General features: G+C 43.3%; 1 protein-coding gene across 2 annotated transcripts in view; it reads right to left on the reverse strand.

The window, feature by feature from the left end:
• Nucleotides 1-331: 331 nt before the first annotated feature.
• syn3 (synapsin III) overlaps nt 332-20,679 on the reverse strand; it is a 58,806-nt gene continuing 38,458 nt past the window's right edge. The window contains exons 7-14 of one of the 2 annotated variants that reach the window (XM_083527871.1): nt 14,979-15,041; nt 10,463-10,605; nt 8,945-9,019; nt 8,759-8,861; nt 3,484-3,615; nt 3,256-3,298; nt 2,910-3,057; nt 332-1,763 (exon numbers count right to left, since the gene is read on the reverse strand). In XM_083527871.1, the coding sequence (XP_083383997.1) occupies nt 1,751-1,763; nt 2,910-3,057; nt 3,256-3,298; nt 3,484-3,615; nt 8,759-8,861; nt 8,945-9,019; nt 10,463-10,605; nt 14,979-15,041 (720 nt within the window). In that variant the 3' untranslated portion in view covers nt 332-1,750. Of the gene's footprint in view, nt 1,764-2,135; nt 2,477-2,909; nt 3,058-3,255; nt 3,299-3,483; nt 3,616-8,758; nt 8,862-8,944; nt 9,020-10,462; nt 10,606-14,978; nt 15,042-20,679 lie in introns of those variants that run through there. The other variant, XM_083527870.1, reaches the window with a different exon arrangement.

Genomic DNA, 20,679 nt, shown 5'->3' on the forward strand with positions numbered 1-20,679 from the left:
TACAGTCGTAAGAATAAATGATGATTTTTTTTTTTTTTCGATTATATTACTGAACACAAAACCCCCAGCATACCACCAGTTCCTCGTTTTCTATTTTATGGCTTTTCGTCGCACTTTCAGACGCTGGAGATCGGCGAGGAACCCGGACGCGTCACGTGAGAGTCGCACGTGGAGGTTTTTTTTTATTTTTTTTCCCTCGTCTTGTTTTTGAATTTTTTTTTACACGAAATACACAGAATTTTGGTCCACGGAAGTGACGAAATACTGTAAAGTACAACGAACCGAAACACTGATCCAGACTCGTGTGATATTCAGTAGATATACTTTGAAAAAACAAAACAAAAAAAAAACATTATACGGACATCAAAAGTCACACAATTGTACAGGATGCGAGAACGTGCACAAAAGCCAAGCTCCAGGTTTGGAGTGGAAGATCTTGAGTGGCCTTCTATAGAGCTTTAAACCCTATTGAACACCTTTGAGATGAAGTTTGAACGCTGACTGTGCCTCCTCGACCTCACCTACATCATCAAGAGTGGACGAGGAATCGTTGTGGAATGGGCTCTTCAAAAAAAAAAGCAGATCTTTTGTCCATATAGTTTTGGGTGTGGATGTAAAACACAATGCGTGTTGAGAATTCACGGAGATTTGCGTATATGGTATCTGGATTTTTCCCACCCTGAAGTGTATAAGATGGCGTAATCGTAATGCTGCGTTCGACTCGGAAATTCGAAAATGGGAAGTCGAAACTGGGAATACTGATGATGTTCACGTCCTCGATACTTACTACATCACTAAATGACTGTACTGATTGATCGTAGGAAGTATATAGAATGTTAGTATATTACGCGTATATTTAATCTACGTAAATCGGAGGCACGTTCACACGTTTTTTTTTTCCCGCTCATTTTCCCATGACGAACTTTCCACAGCATCTTCATTAAGTCTCTTTTCCATAAGGTCTACTTTCCTTTCAAAACAATTCAATTAGTCCAATAAATCATGCACGTGATCCCCCAGAAACCAGGCTCGGCCTCTGACACCAGGCTCCGCCCCCGTCACCTAGCCCCGCCCCCACCCAACACAGTACTCGGGATCGTTTGTAACAATCAAGGCCTCGTGTAGACGAGTTCACTGACGAGGAGATTCTTCCAAACACCCGAGAAACGAAATCCGTATTTACAGAAACTGTACACTGTCGAGCGCACGTCACTCAGGAAGGGAAGAGATAGATCGGATTTGTTTTTGTTTTTTATGGAAGACTGATCTGGGTTTTTAAAATGAAAAAATATAAGTCGGGGTGTGAAAACTGACTGCTGATAATAAAACATGAATCATCGATCATATTCGCTAAAACGGAGGGCGTGGTCCTCATCGATCATATTCGCTAAAACGGAGGGCGTGGTCCGGGTAGCGGAGGGAAGGAATAGTGAGGATCAAACACTTGTGTGTGATTTTCTTCAATCCTGTGGTCTGGTGTCCGTGTGGAGAGCGGAGGAAGTTGACTTCCTGATTACACACAGGTGTTTGTACTTACCGCTCACTTCCTTTGGCTCCGCCCCTTGACCACGCCCGTGCTGCCACAAATACTTAGTTCAGTAATTAATGTGATTTCGGGGTTATATATATATATATCTATACTGTATTTTTTTTTTTTACACTGTTACAAATTGATGAGTCCACAGGAAGTCCTTTAGCCCCAGTTCCAGTCCAGGAGGTCCACAATCTGGATCATTTCCACGATTCGGACTCACAGAGTCAACCTGCGAATCGAATCAAGAGTCTGAGAGTCAAGAAACGGCTCCAAATGTCTTTTCAAAACCTGCAGAACTGGAACTGAGGAACCATAAACAGAAACTGAAATCTACAAGATGACAAGAGATTCCGACCAAAAGTATTGGGACACCCGGGTGTGGTTCTTCCATGAACTTTTTTCACATTTTTTTTCATGTTTACATTTTTTTGGAGCTGCTCAATTGCGTAGATCTGAATGGGAGTGGAAGATCTTTCTGCTCTAGAGCTATAAACCCCTTGGGACACAAAATCTGTTGAAAATCTGGTGGAACACCTTCCCAGAAGATTGGAGATTATTCTAACGGCAAATAAAGACTAAATGTGGAATGGGATGTTTAAAAAAAAAAAGGACGAATTTTACGCTCGGGTGTCCGCAAACTTTTGGCCGGACGGTGCTTGTTGTTATTTTAAATGACGGTCAAAAAAAAAAAAAAAAAGATCTCGGGAAAGACGAAGGGAACGGACGCGGGATTGAAAAGGATCACAAACAGTTGAGAGCTGGAGACGTGGATCTTCTGCGCGTCCTCCTCGGGCGCTTCGGTTCCCCTGACCTTCACGCTAGTCGGAGAACAGGCTGGCGAACGACTGGCGGAGGCTGCGGATGGTCTCGGCTTTGGCCTCGTCGTCTGTCGGGTTTCCTCTCAGCGTCTCTGTGAAGGTGTTGGTGAGAGACTGCGACTTGCTGAAAGAGAAAACGTGCGATTTCTTGTCGTGTCTGCGTGGGGGTTTCCTCCTGGACGTGAGGTTTTCTCACATATACACGATGTGGACAACAGTGTTGGGACACCTGACTTTAATGTGGTTCTTCATCATATTGTTTAGAAGATCTTTTAATGTGGTAGCAATTTTGTTCCTTCACAGAGCCGAAACCTCTTCCAGCATGACCATGAAGATCATGGGTCGAGGGTGGAAGATCACGCTGTAGAGCTATGAAATCTAAAAAACGAGTGGAACATCTTCCCAGAAGCGTGGAGCTTATTATATCGGAGAATGGAGACGATGGAATGAGATGTTTGAAAAGGAGCCCACACCAAGTTCCCCTGGTCAGGTGTCCCCCAACTTTTGGCCATATACAGTGTATATATGTTGTAAAATAGTGAAGATGAAGAACTTACTTGAGCTGTGGTGCTTGTTTCTGAGAGGAGGATGCTGGGATTGGGCCGGGCTGGAAGGCTTGGCTGGGAGAAGTGTTGGCGGAGCGAGCTCGCTGTGGAGAACCCTGTGCAGACTGAGATGGTGAGGCCGAGCCTGATTGGGGACCTCCTTCAAACACACACACACACACACACACACACACACACACACACACACACACACGCACACACATTTATACAAAGCAGTGCAACCCCTTAACTCCATATATGCGCGATTACACGTGTGTCTGGAGAAACACGTCGCTCCTCCGTTCCTAGAAAGGACTTGATTCGGTACTACCGGATCTCCGTGTGCTTTGCGGCTCACCTTGAACTCGTTTGGGTTGAGTCGTCTGAGGACCGGGCTGCGTCTGTATCAGAGACATAGTGACGCATTAAAATGCTATCCTGCACCAGGTAGGTTAATGATATCTAATTTAGCATGGGAGAAGAGCTAATCCATCCTAAACCTCCTTCCATCCAACCACAATCCAGGATTTGCCCTGGAACAAGCTTTGAGAGAGTAGTAGTGTTTTTTTTTTTTTTTTTTGTGCACCTTGCCATTAGATGATTGTGGAGACGTGACGCCAAGTAGAGCGAATGTCATCTTGTTGAGGACCAGATCGGCGATGAGCTGCTTGTCCTCCTCTACATGTTCACCAATCAGAGGCATGGAACTGTCCATCACCTGAAACAACACCAGATCATACCAAAAGACTGCAGTACACATGTTTGGCCACTGGGTGTCAGTGTTACAATAAAAAAAATCAAATTGAGATAAGATCAAAAATGCATTTTGTCAGAGCCTGAAGCCTATAAAAAAATAAAATAATGTGTGTATATATATATATATATATATATATATATATATATATATATATATATATATATATTGAATTAGATGTAGAATATTGAACTATTATTTTGGTTAAAAAAATCTAAACCACTGGCCGAATGAAATATTTTACAATGTGGCGTTAAATTAGTAACAAAAATCTTTGTAATGAATTTCATGATATTTACAACCTTGTTTGGGTCCGTCTCTTTTTCATTTACAGTTCTTATGTTTTTTTTTTCCAATGACAATAAGTGCGCAAGTGGGTTTCCTCCAGGTTCTCTGGTTCTCCACATACATGTCAGTGGGCCATCTAACATGCCCTCGTGTGAAATACAGGAAAAATGAATGTTTATTTTTTTAATAATAAAAATAAATAAATAATTTAAGTAAATTGTCATCCCATTCCATATTTAATCCTTTTTTATGCCCAGGTGCATTGTCATGCTGGAACAGACAATTGTGTTCCTCAAAATCTGGAACTGGAAGAACATAGATGCGTGGGAAAATTTCCCAATACATGTCGAAATTCCAGTTTTATACTCATTGAGGCTCATTTAAGAAGCTTTGCAGGATTCTTAAAGGACAAAAACAGAGCAAGAAGAAGATGAAGAATATGAAAGTCAGAAGCTGTGCTCATCATGCTGAAGGGCTCCAGCTGGGATTACTGTGGCCTAATAAAAGAAAACCAAGGAAGAAACCTGGGATGAGGTCTGGGTGTTTTCGAGGCAGAGCGTGACGGGTACATGGCTGCGTTCTTTTCGGAAAGTTTTAAATCACGAAGGCTGTAAACTTTGTCCCACAACAGTGACTCATACAGTACATGTGCCCAGGGCTGGATTTCAGACTGGGAAAGAGGTGTTTCACATCACACGGGCAGCAAAACAGATGAGTCGAGGGGTTGAGAAGATTGAAACAGGGGCAATAGGAGGAACAGAGGAAGTTGAAGACTCGTGTCTTGGCCGCTTGCATACATGTGAGCAGTTCTCTGGTGTAAACAAAGTCCGGGACAGGGGAAGGACCGCGAGCTGCTGAGAGCAAGAAAGAGAGGAAGAGGTGGAGTGAGGAAAGGCTGGAGCAGAGAGGCCCTCTTAAAATACTGCTTTATTATCTCTTGGGATTTGTACAATATATGTGCTTTTTTAAAATTGCTTTCACTTCTGGAATTTTCCTTGAAGCAGTTCCTCAAAAAAAAAAAAAAAAAAAGAGTAATCACATTGTTTTCGTTTTTTTATTTAACCCCCAAAAAGATCACAATCAGCCATAACACTCACACTTTTGACATTTAAAATAAATAATGTTGATTATCTAGATACAATGGTCCAGAGCATCTCCAAAACATCTGGTATTGTGGAGTGTTCCTAGGATGCAGGGGGTTAAGACTGATTCATCAGCAAAACCGATTGCTGGAACTATCAGCAAAAATCCATATCGATAGTTTTTCTGGGTTGCGTTATACAGTACGAGAGCGGCCTCTAGAGGCGAATCACTGATGCCACGTGCTGTTTATTTGAATTGTCTTTTTTTTTTTTTTTTTTTATGGAACTGTTTTTATTTATTTTAAACTCATGTCTTTGATTTTACTCCATACATATATTTATATTTAATATTAATATATTCAAATTTATTACATTTTGAGAGGGAAAGCGAGCTGGAGGAGGAGCTATGGGATAATATCTGCTGATAGATGTTCATGTGGATGTTATGTATCACCTCTCTAATCACTGTTTCATAGCAACAGAGATCCATAACAGCGTTCCCGTTATCAAAACCTCATTTATGCTGTTCAGGAACACTTTGAGGAACAGAGCTTCAGGTCTTGATTTGACCTCCAAATTTCTTATTCTCAATCCTAATGGAGCGTTTGTGGTACGTCCTGGACAATCCATGAAGAGCGCTTTAAAATTCTGCCTCTGACATCCTGACAAACAGTACAGTTTTAGGCTGGTGGTTTGAATGTTGTGGTGGTCGATGGGTGTAAAACGAGCTCTTTCCAGTGGTTTACGCTGTTATTGTAAACAAACGATCAGGAACAGTCATGAAGGCCCAACTCAAAGGCCTTCCTGAAGCAGAAGGAGCAGTAGGGAGATTACTCATAACCACAGCCACTGAGCAGCCACTGCCCGGGCACAGACTTCAAACACCAGCCGTTTCCATCCCCGCTGTCCCACCACACCCCCCACCACCTCCCTGTAATTTACTTTGGAGTGATTCAGCAGACGGCAAGGTTAGATCATCTCTCTGCATGCTGGACGTGAGGCGCTCGAGCCTGTTTTCATTGATGTTTTCCATAACGTTTCCACACAAACACGGAACGGCCCAGACAGCTTCGTGCACTCTAGTCATGAAGGTAGAAGAATAAAAACTACTGGTTACATAACTGTGTACCATCTGAAAGGCTTCGGTCGACGGATCCATACCTTCACATTACAGAACAAACGCCGGTCCACTGTGAAGGACGCCTGAAGACAATCCAGCAAGCGCTTGGGAAGAATCAAAATCAACCAGAGAACCCCCAGAGGAACGTATGCTTGCAGTTACATTCTACACATTCCTATATTATGGCTTCACCTAGTTCACCGCCTCCCACCGAGGAAGGGTTCAGAGCTGGAATGTGCTGTGTCATCAGATCCCTGGAGAGCGATGCTTCCTGTCACATCCCCCAAAAAAAGCTGTCACCGAACTGAAAGGAATTCCCAATGTTCCAATGTTAATGTGCAATGATTCGGAAAAAGCTGACGAGCTTATATTCTAAAAAAAAAACGTGAATGATTTGAATGTAAACGTAGACGTGATTTCCTGACTGCTCCTCGAAACTCCTGGCTTGATTGTTTTTTTTTTTACGGCATATTATTCAGTAACTGCAACACGTTCGTAAATGAATGTAAGAAACGCTGAAGCCTGGAATTGAGCCACTGGTGTGTCCTGAATGTTAATGGGGCTAATAAATAACCTGCCCTGGTGCAGTTTACAGAATGGAATGTTCACTGTATAGACATTAGATATTCACTCTTCTGGGAAGATATTCCAGTGGAGATTTGTGCTCAGCCACAAGGACGTTAGGTAGGTGAGGAGACCTGGGGTGTGTTCTAATTCATCCCACAGGTGTTATAGCTCAATAGCAGGCCACTCAAGATCTTCCACACATGTTGTGCACAGGTGCATTTCCAGGCTGGAGCAGGTTTGAGTCTGAAATTGAATTAAGGTTGAGGACGCCTGGTCATTTCGGTGCACGGTTAAGGAGAAGTTCTGGAAATTTCGCATAAACAGTCATTATGGACAGCTCAGGATGGAACCAGGGAGCTGTGTAGCAAATCCATCAAGCGTCCAACCGAGCTTCGATAAAGACACAAATTAACGTATCTGCGTTTAATCAGCCCACCGTTCTCCTGGGAGGAGATAAAACCGACAGAAAACATTCGTCTTTCGGAGTAGAAATGTGAGCTAGAAAACCAGAGCTGAAAAGCAAAGTGAGATATCTGCTGTCATGACATCAGAGATTCCTGTCCGGTGTTTGGACCATCATCAATGTGACTGATCTGCTCCATGTGAGCTCATTACAACAACAGAAAGTGCGCTGAGCAGCGTCGGCTGGTTTGCACAGATGTGTCCTACGATGAGCGCAACACGAGCTGCCGGGTTATAAATAAACCTGACGAGTGCCTTTAGAATGCTGAGATTCTCAGAAGCAGTGGTGGCGGAGGAGGAGGAGTGTTTTTTTTTCTTCTTCTTAGACACAGTGACTTCAACCGTCTGCCCTTCGGTCTATCAGTGGGCAGGTTTACACAGTTTACGCTCTATCAGGTCTTCCAAGTCATAGATTTGGCGTGACAACAAACAAGGCTTTTAGAGGCTGTCAAGTTTATTTAATATTAAAATGAAGACAAACGTGATATTCGTTTATTTTAGAGCACGAAAAGTCGTTTCCTTCGGTCAGGCGAGCATTTTGATACGTCACACGTCTATGTTCTACGTTTTTTTGGGATGGGTGGTGGTGGTGGTGCTGGTGGTGGTGGTGGTGGTGTTGGTTTGGGGTCAGTGATATCATCAATCAGCCAACTCATTTCGATACACCGCATCTACTACGTATAAAAGGTGTGAATGAGTGTGTGGTGTCTTGTGATGGAATGGTGGTCCATCCATTATAATTCACACCCTCATGTTTAAACTCAGGATCTAATGTGAACCTGAACAGGTATGTGAGTTATTGAAGATGAAAAAGCTAGTTTCCTTCCTTTCTGAATGGATCAGGTATGTCTTCTCTTCCACCTTCGTCTGAGTTTTTCTAAACCCGATTCTAACACGCTGATGTCATGAAGCTGGACGATCCTCAATTCCAACAAGTTCCTTCCCCAACATCTTTTTTTATCACATCTTCTGCTGGCTCGGGCTGAACATCATCAAACTCATCAGAAGAACTATTTTGCTTTTTTTCCACTATCAAGTTGCCATGACCCGACATGGCTCCAGGTTCCTCCATTGTCTCTCCAGTCTAAACATGGCGAGATGTAATGAAATGGCTGGCTGGAGATACGCTTGTCTATTGTGTGTGGTTTACGGCCCTGAAACCACAACTCGGAGATTACTGCATGAGAAGAGATGCGAATCAGGTGCACATTAATAAGATCATAAGTGGAAAGGCACAAATTGCATCTGAGAATAAATCCTCAGATCCACGTGGATGGACGTCTGATGGCACGTGAAGTAAAATCCGCAAGTCTTGATTCGAGAGTTTCTTCGGAATACAGCGAGACTCGATTCACACGTACGGTAGAACATCAGCGAGACGGGTTTTAATCTCAGTGCGACTCTGTGCTTGTTTTGGCTAAAACCAAGAACATCAATATCAACATGCCAGAATACAGACAAAACAAACAAAGAAAAGAAAACTGATGTTCACACACAGGAACGTGTGTGTGTGTGTGTGTGTGTGTGTGTGTGTGTGTGTGTGTATGAAAGTATCCATGGAGAACGGTGATGAAGAGAAAGACTTTACCTCGATAATATAATCTTTGCCATCTTTTCCATGGACGGCCTTCACCGCGCAGATCTCCAAGCCTCCGAACATCTCAGCGCACGAGTCCACCCAGAGACGGTACCTAAAAAAAACCAATCCAAAGTCACTGGTTTTGAATCGTTCGTTATCCACGTTTCGATCGTTGGATCACATGCTCGAACACACCTATCTGTCATGGCGATCTGCTCCAGCATAGCAGACCCAGTGTTGGCCTTCCAGTTCCCTGAAATGGAGGTTCTCCTACAACAAAAAGACAAGACAGAACCAAGGTAAAGTGAAGCGTGGAGAAGGTTTTCATCACCCTTTTAAGTCTCTTTGACTCCAAAACCTTGTGAAATTCGAGACCTGCTCTTAACGAGGCCATGGATCAACCTGACATGCACTAATGGAAACCTGGTGCAGATTGATTGAGTGATTGCAGAGGTCTTTTTTTTTTCCGTTTCAAAGTTGGAATGGTGTCGCTTCTGCTTCCTTTTGTGTGTCCGAAACAGGAAGAGGCACTCGTGTGTGACACGGTTTGTTTGAGCAGATAAGTGTTGTTTTTTCTTTCTCTCCACTTTCCCTCTCTGACTGCGTCACGCAGAAGAACGTTTCCCAGGCACGTGCGGTTCTTCTCCGATTGTATAGGACGGGTTTGGAACATGAAATGTTCCCTTTACTTGGACCAAACCTGTGACAATGCTCATCTTGATGTATGTGTATGTAGAGCTATAAAGCTGCCATCCAGGCCTCCTGACCTGGATCAGAAATCCAGTGGAACATCTCCATGGGGACTATGGGATGTTCATAAAGCACACACTAATCTTTGGGTGTCCACAAACGTTCGGCCTTACATTGTATCTTCATGAATCATTACCAATAAGGAAGTTCTGTCTTGAAAGTTAGTTCTTCGCTTGTTCCTCACAATTTCTTCTGCTCTTGCCAGAAATTTGGTCTCCTGCATGTTCTCTGGGTTCCTTCAGGTATAGACTGCTCGTAGGTGTGGATGTGGTGTATTTGTAATTCTTCAGAACCGGTTCCAGATCCACCACAGGATATAAATGATGAACGAATGTCTTGATGTTGATACCAATACTGTGCGTGTAGATCATATGATGTCCAGGAGATGCAGGTGTGCTGGAAATCTACAGGCAACGTCACACTTTAAAAAGGAAGGAAGAAAGAGGGAGAGAGCGCGTGACTAGGAAGGGAATGTTTAGTAGGAAAGCGAGCGTCCGCTGCCACACCGCTGGCGACTCCGAGTGCTGAGGCTTCCCACATAATGGTTATGCAGCTGCGCTGATTCCATCACGCTGATTCAGGACACGTGTGGTGGACCAGTTCTCATGGACTTGCGCCACGTTAGTCTCCGTCTCTATAACGTCATCTACGCTTACAAAGATATACATGAAAAAAAAAAAAAAGCACGGGAATACAAACACACTCATAAACGTGCATCGTACACACCAAAAGTATTGGGACACCCAATGTTTTTGTGGTTTTTCTCACAATCGTATGGATGATAATCCTGTTGAACGTGCGAATGTGAAAGAATCTCCACAAATCTAGAAGAACATCTTCTTCCCAGAAGAGTGGAGCTTATTATTATTATTATTATTATTATAATATTAAACAACAACATAGCAATCAGGTGTCCACAAACTTTTGGTCGCACAGTGTATTTATTAGGAATTTCATCCTTACATGTACGCTTTGTAGTTGCTGCCGATTTTCTGGATCCGGATGTCGTACTTGGAGTCGACAAAAGGCTCGGCCGTGGCGTAGGTCTTGGTGAGAGCCACCACGCTGGTGATATCCTGGAAGTCGACCGAATTCTCCACCTTTATCTAGCAGGCACATAAGCGAAGCTGTAAACGAATAAAACACGGCACGAGAGCAGAACGTCTGCTACTTTGGAACCACCTTTGACACCTTTGGCTTTCCGTATTTAAGAACCTTCATCTGAACTTCATCCACACCTTCTTACTTTACCGCTGAGACCTTTTGGGGTTCTACATAATTATATGATCTATATGATGTGGTTCTTCTCCCAAAGTTTGGTGCCACACAGTCGTATAGGATGGAGCCAGCATGAAATAATTCCTTTCACCCGAACTAGGAGATCTAAACCTGTTCCACCCTGACAATGCTCCTGAAGCTAGCTCTTTATGAAGATATGCTTTACATGGCTTGGAGTGGAAGATCTTCTGCTATAGAGGCTCTATATTGTCTCCTCACGTCTCCTTACCTCAGCCTACCTGACTTTACTAACACTCTTGTTTCTGAATGAGCACATCTCCACAAATATGGTGAACCATCTTCCCGAAAAAAGCACGCCTCGATTTTAAAATGCTCGGGTGTCTGCAAACTTTTGGCCTCGGCGTGCGTATCCTCCTGAGTACACGTTGAGATGTTTTCTTATCTGTCAAACCTTCCTTGTGCTTCCTAGCGCTAAACTTAGGCTCCTTCTGAGGATTTCCTGCCCTCCCTGTGGTTTCCGTCGCGTTTATAATCTCACTATCGGTTCACCGAAAGGTCGAGCGCGGCCGTGTCGCGGGTGCAAAGAGTGAAAATGCGGAATTTCCTGGACTGTTCCGCATTTAATCTCCGCTTGCTCTTATTAAGAAGATGCTCCAATAGATTTGTGGAGATTTGTGCTCAAGGGTGTTAATAAAGTGATGTAGGTGAGGTGAGGAGACCAGAGGTCTTCAAAAGGGTTTACAGATGTATAGCAGGCACCTCAAGATCTTCCACTCCGACCCAAACCTTCGTATAGAGGTAGCTTTGTGCGCAAGAACGATCGGATAATCGTCTGATCTTCTGCTTCTCGAGTATTCTGGGATGGAAATTCCCTGAACGTTCCTCCTCCCTGTCATCGGGGACGTTTGGACTGAGATCATAAAAGTTCGAACTCCACACCCTTCTATCCCTGTCTGATACACAGACAAATGTAAACAGACATTAATACACACACACGCACACGCACACACGCCAGCTGCAGCCGTGTATAAAGGTGCGGACTCACCGTGCAAAAGCAAAATATACTGAAATGTAATTCTCCCATAAACATGGAACGGCGTCGTGTGAAAAAAGCACGAACTCCGCAGCTTGTATCCTTTTATCTTCTATTTATCTCAAGCGTTCGGAGAAGAACACCGATCTAATAACTCCTGTAGACTTCTAGTCTAGTCCCAATTTGAACCTAATTTTGAAAAAACGATGCTGGGACCGTCTTCAGTTCTAGAGTCCAGATCCAGAAATAGCATCTCTATGATGAAGATCTGGGTTATGATGGACCTCATGTTGGTCACCTTCTGAAGACACTGTACAGTATGTTGCATTGAAGGTGATCAATCAGAATAACTTTACTGATCGTATCTACATTGGGACGTGCACCAAAAATGTTCTGGTAAATGTAGATATAAATATATACAGTATATATAAACCCACTGTATCATATTGTTCATGTATGAATGTAATTGTGGGTCTTTTTGTTGTGAGGTGCCTGAACATTTCCTCTCTAAAAAACAAGTTTATGACGTTCTGGCCCACCAGGGCGGTTTCCTCACGCCACGAGCGGACTATTCCCCCTGCAGTTGGTTCCTTGCCAAATACTAATAGCAAACTCATGACCATGACCTCACACTCGTCAACTCCGGCCATTTATATAAGTTATAGAACCATGCTGGAGAAAAAGACACAGCGATACATGTGACTGAGGAAAAAAAAGGAAGGCGGTAACTTATCGGTTACGACACTGGACTTCGGATCGTAGATTCAAATCCTGGTAGGTTAATGAATAAGATGTTAAACTGATCGGAGTTCGAATCCCAGCATCACCAGGCTGCAACCGATCCCTTAATCCTCAGCTGCATTAGTTATATTGATGGCACTTGGGATTTGGAGCGACTTCAATTTATCTCATTCATATAACTGAGCAGCAGCTATTAAGGGCCTTACTCAGGGGCCCTAGTGATATGGATGAGAGCGTCTACCAAATACCGTGAATTTTAAGGTCAATGGAAGGCTTGATTGAAGGAAAAACAGCAGCTGACAGAAAGCCAGAGGAGAAGAACGCTCATGTCCCAGTCGGTCAAAGTGAAACCCCAGACTGCGGCACAGCAGCAGTTGATGCGCTAAAAGCCGGCATCAAGGCTTTCAAAACTAAAGCTTGATCCTCCACCAAATGCAAATGCCTGACCCACTGACCCGAACAAGTGTCTGGTCTGCTCAACGTCCATTGAGAAGCGTTTATACACGTTTCAGATCAAAGCTTTGGCTCTGGATAACAGCAGGCAATGAATGCAGAAACCGTAGCAGTGTGAAAGTTAATGCTGGTGAACTTCGTGTATCTGTACTGATACTTTTCATATGAACTGAGTTGATGAAGAACATTATAGCTATAATAAATCACAGTACTTCGGATAAATTTATTTAAAGGAACCCTGTAACTCCACGACATGCTTTGTGTACTTCGTCCAACCACTGGAAATTGACCCCACTGCTAGGAAGAACCGCTAATAAACCAATTGAGCAAAACATCAAAGGGCACAAGCATTAATTAATATAATGCAATTGCTATTGTGGAACAAGAAGATCACCAAAAACTGCTCAATAGGAAAATATGGGGTCTATTGATTGCAATGAGAACGCAGGTCTAGCTTTACGCTGCTTCTGCTGCTCATGGGCAGGTCCTGGGCAGGTTCTGGAGGCCTCATTAATACCAGAAAGCAAGAGCCAGGATAAAAATGGAGCAAATCAACTAAACAAATCCCTGCTGAAGAATTCCAGCTTCTAGGGTTTGGAAAATACTTTGGAGGTCAAAAACGTGACCCTTTTCTTCAGAGCGTAAACAGCTTAATGCCACTTGAACGTAGGTGAGGTTCTGATCAATTTTGACTAGCTCACCTAAAAGGGGTGTATGCTGTGAGATCTGAAACATCCAATAACCCCAGGAACATCGCTGATGCCATGTTTAAGGGCAACGTGAGATTTACAGAGTTTACGGTCCATTGAGAAATATTTTCCACTGTACCCTGCATCCTGAACACCGGTCCATCCGGAGAGCTGCGAATCCAAATTCAATTGGACATATTGACTGCAGAAGTGGAGTCACTGCTAAAGAATGTACACAAGTCAAGCGGCCTGGCAGAGCTGTTTCCAAAAAAAATATTTTCAGGTTTCTAAAAAAAGGACGTGCAAACTGGCACAGTCTAGATTTCCAAACCTGAGCGTCTTTTCGAAAAACATCGGTAGCATCCTGAAGGCAGATGTGATGCGAGGGGTCGTTGAACAAACATGACTGGTTTGTGTACAGAAGATACATCGATCAGGCCTAACATTATGACCACCTGCCCAATATTGTGTCGGTCCCCTTTTGCTGGTGAAACAGTCGTGACCCGTTGAGCATCCACAGCATGAACTTCTTCAGCAGTTTGAGCTACAGGAGCTCGTCTGTTGGATCGGACCACATGGACCAGCCATGACCCTGTCGCCAGTTCACCACTGTTCCTTCCTTGGGGCACTTTTGATAGATACTGACCAATGCCGACCAGGAACAGCCCACAAGATCTGCAGTTTTGGAGACGCTCTGACCCAGTCGTCTAGACGTCACAATTTGTCAAACTCGCTCAAATATTTTCTGCTTCTAAAATCAACTTCGAGGACAAAATCTGATCAGTGTATACAGTACACATATTCCGTTTGATCCAAAACTCAGACGATTCCTCTGGACCAGATTTAGGGTGACATTTATTTAGTAGCTGGAATAAGTTCAGAAACCAATAGGAATACGTCAAGCAAAATCTGCAAAGACTGGATAGGGGAGCTGAAGAAAAGGCGCTTTAACAAAAGAAAAAATATACAAAAATGTCTACCTATACAATATTATACCCAATTTTTCATGTACAAAAGTCCTGAACCAGATAATCTGTTGACCCTTCGAACTTCTGTCTACGTGGACCATGTAATAACGATGGAGAAAATGAGCTTCTAGATTCAAAGGAACTTGCAAGAAATAGACAGGCAAGGGTTTTTTTGGTATATTGTATGCCTTGATGCTTCAATGAACAAGTGGTCGCTATACCTCATGACTTAATATCAGCACTTTTGGAGGTCCACCTGATCTAGGACGTTTTGCTGATGCACCAGATATTTAACCTACTATTCTTCTCTGAAGATCTGTGCTGTGAATCTTTAGTTCATAAATCGTGATCCTTACCTTTCCCATGCCGGCATGGGCATGCCCCATCTTCACTACAACGGGAAATGACGGTGTGGGCACCTGAGGAGGAGAAAAAGAACATACACACATCAGAGAAGATTGTAGAGATAGTTGTTTGAGCAGATGATAAGATGCAAGTTTCAGGCTAGTCACTGTTCTCTGGGCTCATAGTGGTTTTACCACAAGTCGCTGGTTGAGTGGTCTCTCACACACACACACACACACACACACACACACACACACACACGATCCATAATCGGTATGTCTTTATTCGGATACTTTATTATATACGTCTCCATCTCCACCACACACCAGCTCTAAATCCAGAAATACCTCCAACACAATTTTGACCAACTTCAGACACCACTGATGAATGAAGCCATTGAGGGAAGCGAAAAAAAACCCTGGTGTTTAGGTAGTGAAATATTTCGGGAAGAATGTGGGTTTTATCACAACACAAAAAGAAATCGTTCCTGGAACAGGGATGTGGAGACCGCAATGTTTTGGGACGAGGTTTGGGAGGAGGAAGAAAGAGAAAGACTAATGGAATGGGAATTAAACATCAATAACATATGACTGTTAGAAAGAACAACCCGAAGGTTCGGTGAGCTGGAGGGCAGAGATACTGTATTTTGGAGACGGAAAGCAAAGAGTGACATTTAGGGATTCCATCCAGATGTTTTAATGAGGAGGGGGGGAAGAAACCGGACAGTCTTTACTCAAAATTTTATACCTGACGTGATGTTTGTGCGGAACAGAATCTTAATTTAAAAAAAAAAAAAGGTACGAGACGATGAGGTCGAAATGATCGAATCAATGAAAACCAAGCGAAATTTAAGAAGATATACATGAAAGTGACCAATAATTTGTGTTCTATATTTTCTAGGTGGATGTAGACCGTTTCTGGAGCAACATCGCGACGCTACGGAGGACGAGGCGCGTCCTGAGAGTCGCTTACAATAGAGATTAACATGGCAGAGGCAGAGCTGCGTCTTCCTCCAGACACAACAGATAAAGAACATCTGGGTTTATATCTTTTTCCTACAAAGGCATGTTTGTTTGAAGTCAGAATTCGCTTAATAAAGTCCATTGATGATTCGATGTGTCTGTCTGGAGCGAAGAAATAAAAGCGATTACTGTCTGCACCGTATTGAAATGATTGATTATTGTATTTTTTGCATTGAATCACATTGTGTTGAATCGTTGGTTTCGGCGACACCTGCTTCATGTGGGTCAACCCCAAACTGTTACCACCAACTTGGAGGCACACACTTGTATCAGACGTCTTTGGATGCTGTAGCATGAAACGTTCCCTTCACTTCAACTAGGAGACCAAAACCTGTTCCAGCATGACGTTGCTTCTATATAAGCTGTTCAGATGTTCAGATGAGTTCATGCTATTGAACACCTTTGGGATGAGATTTTCACACTGACTGTACCCCAGATCTCCACAAATCTAGCGGAACATCTTTGCAGAAGACTGGAGGTGCAAACGCAAGTCTACGCAGACGTACAAGACGCATTCCGGAATCTCAAAGGGTAATAGAGAAAGATCAAGAGAATGCGAGAGGTGAAGTAACAGGATTCAGGTGCAGAGGACGCGAGTGACGCAATACGCCCGCAGAAATAATACCTACAGATTTCCATCTCCGCTCGCTCGCATTCCGCACGGAATTCCTGCGGCCCTTACGACAAGTCTCACTGTGAGCGCCAAACAAATCCGGAACAAGAGCCAGCAACAAATCCGGAACAAATAACAAGATGGAAAAGTCTGGAATGTCTCGCCCCCAAAAGTCGGAAGCATTTTGATCAAGACAGGATTTTTGTGAATTTGTTAGTAAATAAGGAAAATAATGAACGGGTTCAGCTTAAAAAAATATTACGGAAAACTTTCCAACAAACTTTTAACTGTATATATCAATATAATTCCACTATTTCCTTTATGTCTGGCTGCACACCAGTGCTTTTTGTGCTCCAAAAAATGAACAACCGTCTGGAAAGATTTTTTTTCCCCTCCCTTTTTCACACCAATAACTCCGGTTATACTATGCTGGCCGTGAGTAATGACAGGGGCACAAAAGGAACTATCCAGTTTCGGCGGCGACTGACGTCACGAGTCTGGGATCTGTTTTACGAAGTGATTTTTCCGTCATTTGCAGTAAACTGTGCAGACATGGCAAGCTGTGAGTGTGTTCCAGCAAATGTTCTGCCTTCCGAATCCAAACAACCTACACCTACAGGCTGTACACAGGTATGTGTGTGTGTGTGTGTGTGTGTGTGTGTGGGAAGTGTACCGAGTCAGAAAGAAAGAGCTACAGAGGTTACGTTTCTGACTCACATCCCTAAAGCTGAAACACCTCAGTGTGACATTCCAGGTACTTGCAGTAAAAAGGTAAACCGTGGCACCGGATGTGACGGCTGACGCAAATGCATGAGACGATCAAGAGCGTTCTTCGCTAGACAGCTTCGAGTGTCCTTCTGGTTCCTGTTAATGAATGAACGGAATTCTTATCAGGACGGGATTCATGCATCATCTACTACAACGACCTAAGCAGATACGCTACTAGGAACAGGTTATGGCTAGTATGGAGTTTCAGATTTGAACCGATGTTCTACCAGATTTGTGGAGATCTGGGAGTCCTCTTTTGTTCAAGTAAAAACACACCTCTGTCTCTTATATACATTATGTGGAGAAAAGTTTGTGCGTGTCTGAGCACAAGGTCGGTGCTTTTTGAATATTCCGTATTATAATTAGCTCCGTTCTTCTGGGAAGATGTTCCACTAGATTTTGTGGGGGATCTATGCTCGTCCATGGGGTGCAGTCAGAGTGAGTAATTCATCCCAAAGGTGCTCAGTAGGAGATCTTCCACTCCAACCAATATGTCCATGTGCACAGGTGCATTGTGATGATGGAACAGGATTTGTGTTTCCTAGTTCAAATAAATGGAATTCCAAAGTACAATTTGGTGTCTCCAATTTTGCAGGAACAGTTTGGCGAAGAACCTCATATAGTTTTTACAAAAAAAAAAGTCAGGTATCCCGTTACTTCTGCTACAACATGAAGGTGCTGCTCGGACATCAAATGGAAGTTGTTCCTTCCACCAAATCAGGTGCCAGAACAGAGAAGAGTATTCCTTGTGTGGTTGAGCACTGGTGGAGGGTTTAATGGACCAGAGTGCAGACTGGGCTGAGATTATTAGGCTTGTTCGCTAAGTCAAAGCAGATCTGAGTCATCATGATTCAGCAAAAAATCCAAAAAGTGGTTTTAATAATAAAATAAATACTACAAAGAATTCATCCATCTATCCATTCATTATCTTTTAGGCTAGCCAAGGATAAGGAAGGAAGGAAGGAAGGAAGGAGGGAAGAAAGGAAGGAAGGAAGGAAGGAAGAAAGGTAGGTGGGAGCTCAGTCCTTTAGCTCTACATTTTCAAATCCCAGTATTTTGTGGCCCCTGAGCAAGGCCCTTCACTCTCAAGAGGCGCTGTACCATGGATTGATCCTGTGTTCTGACCCCGGAATCCTAATATCATATGACCTTCTATTAAGATCTTGAACTTTTGAGCATGTAATGTGAGAGGTGCATCATTTTCTCAAGACATGAGTTCCTTTTCACGCAAAACTCCACCCAAATTAGGAGCACAAACGAGGTCTCAAACCCGTTCTGCCTGAAACCGGACCAGGTTTGTTTTGTGTTTTTTCTTCAGTGGAAGCTAAAAACCTGCCACGATCCCAACACATCGCTCTGTTCTCATCTGGGTTTGCTCTGTACGGTAAGCCGGCGTGACGAAGAGAGAAGACACTCTCTCTATTTACAGGTCTGATGTGGAATATTACGGAGAAATTACGTGTCCTGAGAAGTAAATAAAGTTAGTATAAGCCAGATGAATGAAACATCACTGACTAAGGTGTTGGAGGGGTTTTGGGTTGAAGAACAGACAGCTACTGCTGACCTGCTCAGGTTTAAGTACAAATCCAGACATGACGGCTGGTTTTTGGGGATCAATTCGCTGTGGGATTTGTGTGTTTGGTTTCCAGGAAGAGTATCGTATGATTCTGACTAAACCATAGTTTGTATAGATTTTGCCTTCATATGAGGCCGAGCTCTCAGACTCTCCATTCAGTGTAGGACAAGAGAACTGTCTAGGACCAAAACTTTATATATACAGCATAAGCAGTAATGTACTTTATCAACATTGACTGCTCCAGAAACCACATGTTCCATCCTAAGCTCTGGTTAGTTTCTGTTTTAAATGCTTTAGGACAGGGGTCTTCAACATTTTTAGGTCAACGACCCCTTATGCGATGGAGACATGGGACCCCAAATGCAAAATATTAATAGAAGCCAATCATATTACACCAGTTCTATTGTGCTACGTTGTTGTTGTTGTACACGCAACCCATGTTTTGTTTTTTTAACCAAAAATTATTTACGATTCAACATTTATTAGCAGAACCACTGTAGTGGGGTTGTAGACCCTGGTTGAGCTCTAGAACATAGGGGTTTTCCAAGTTCTCCAGTCTCTCAAATACATGTCAGTTAGAAAATGCGATGGTGGGGTGTGTACGGAGTTCGAAGTTTACCGGAATACCATACGGGGTGTATTCTGACCCCGTGGATTGGCTCCCGGATCTAATGGCCAGGATCGTTCATGTACTGAAAAGTTTCATGTTGACAAAACATACACAGTGGTCCTGGAAGGAGAAAACATCAGGAGATGCTTCAAGGGGTTTTGTTCTTCCCTGCAACGAACATATTGCTAATACCAGCATTTATTCAGGTCTGCTCAACTAAAATTCACACACACACACACACACACACACACACACACACACACACACACACACACACACACGTCATACCTTCATATAAGGTATAGAATGAACTGTGCTTATGTGTACAATGGAACAAAGCGAATCACGTGAAACAGCGAGTGAACTGAGATGATAATGAGAAAGACGTATTTTTGACAGGAACATTATTAAGTTCTTTATGCAACTTTAAAGAACCTTTTCGTGGAACCCTAGACCCTGTTGCTCTTTCATTTATTCATGTTTGGCTTCTGCATAGTTTGTGGTTAGGTTCCTGACAGAATGCTCTCTAGTATCCCGCAATGAAACCAAGGTGACACCTCCATCATCTCCACAAAGCTGCAACGAAAGCTTCTCCGCGATATAAGGACGCCGCCATAAGACGGGGTGTCTGCACGTGACGTCGTCGTTGTCACAAACAGAGCAGCACGATCTAAACACCATGCGACCCAGACGCTTTAAACCGTGACCTCTTCTGCGTACACAAGGCTTAGGTTAAGATTGTGTGTAAACTTCTGCATGGCGAGACATAACATAACAGTTTAAAAGAAACAACCCGATAAAAAGGGGCGGGTCGAAGGCAATTGAACAGGACGAACAGAGGTTAAAGGGTTTTAGAAGAAACCCGAACTTTACTATCAGTGTGGAGTTTTCCCAGGCGTGTACCAAATGGATCTGAAAGGGGAATCCTGCTTATAAAACATAGATCTGAACAAACTGTTTGTCCCAGTGACCTTAAACACACCCAGCAATGACTGGAAGTGTGGGTGAAAAGTGAATGCTGACTAATGGAACAAGCCAAAGGCAATGATCTTGACACTAGATTCCACCGAGAACGTTCCCCTTCATGGTTTATCCGTACGCCCCACATTCATTTCCATACTGT

The sequence above is a fragment of the Silurus aristotelis genome, assembly GCF_946808225.1.
Source record: "Silurus aristotelis genome assembly, chromosome: 24".
Lineage (NCBI taxonomy): Eukaryota > Metazoa > Chordata > Actinopteri > Siluriformes > Siluridae > Silurus > Silurus aristotelis.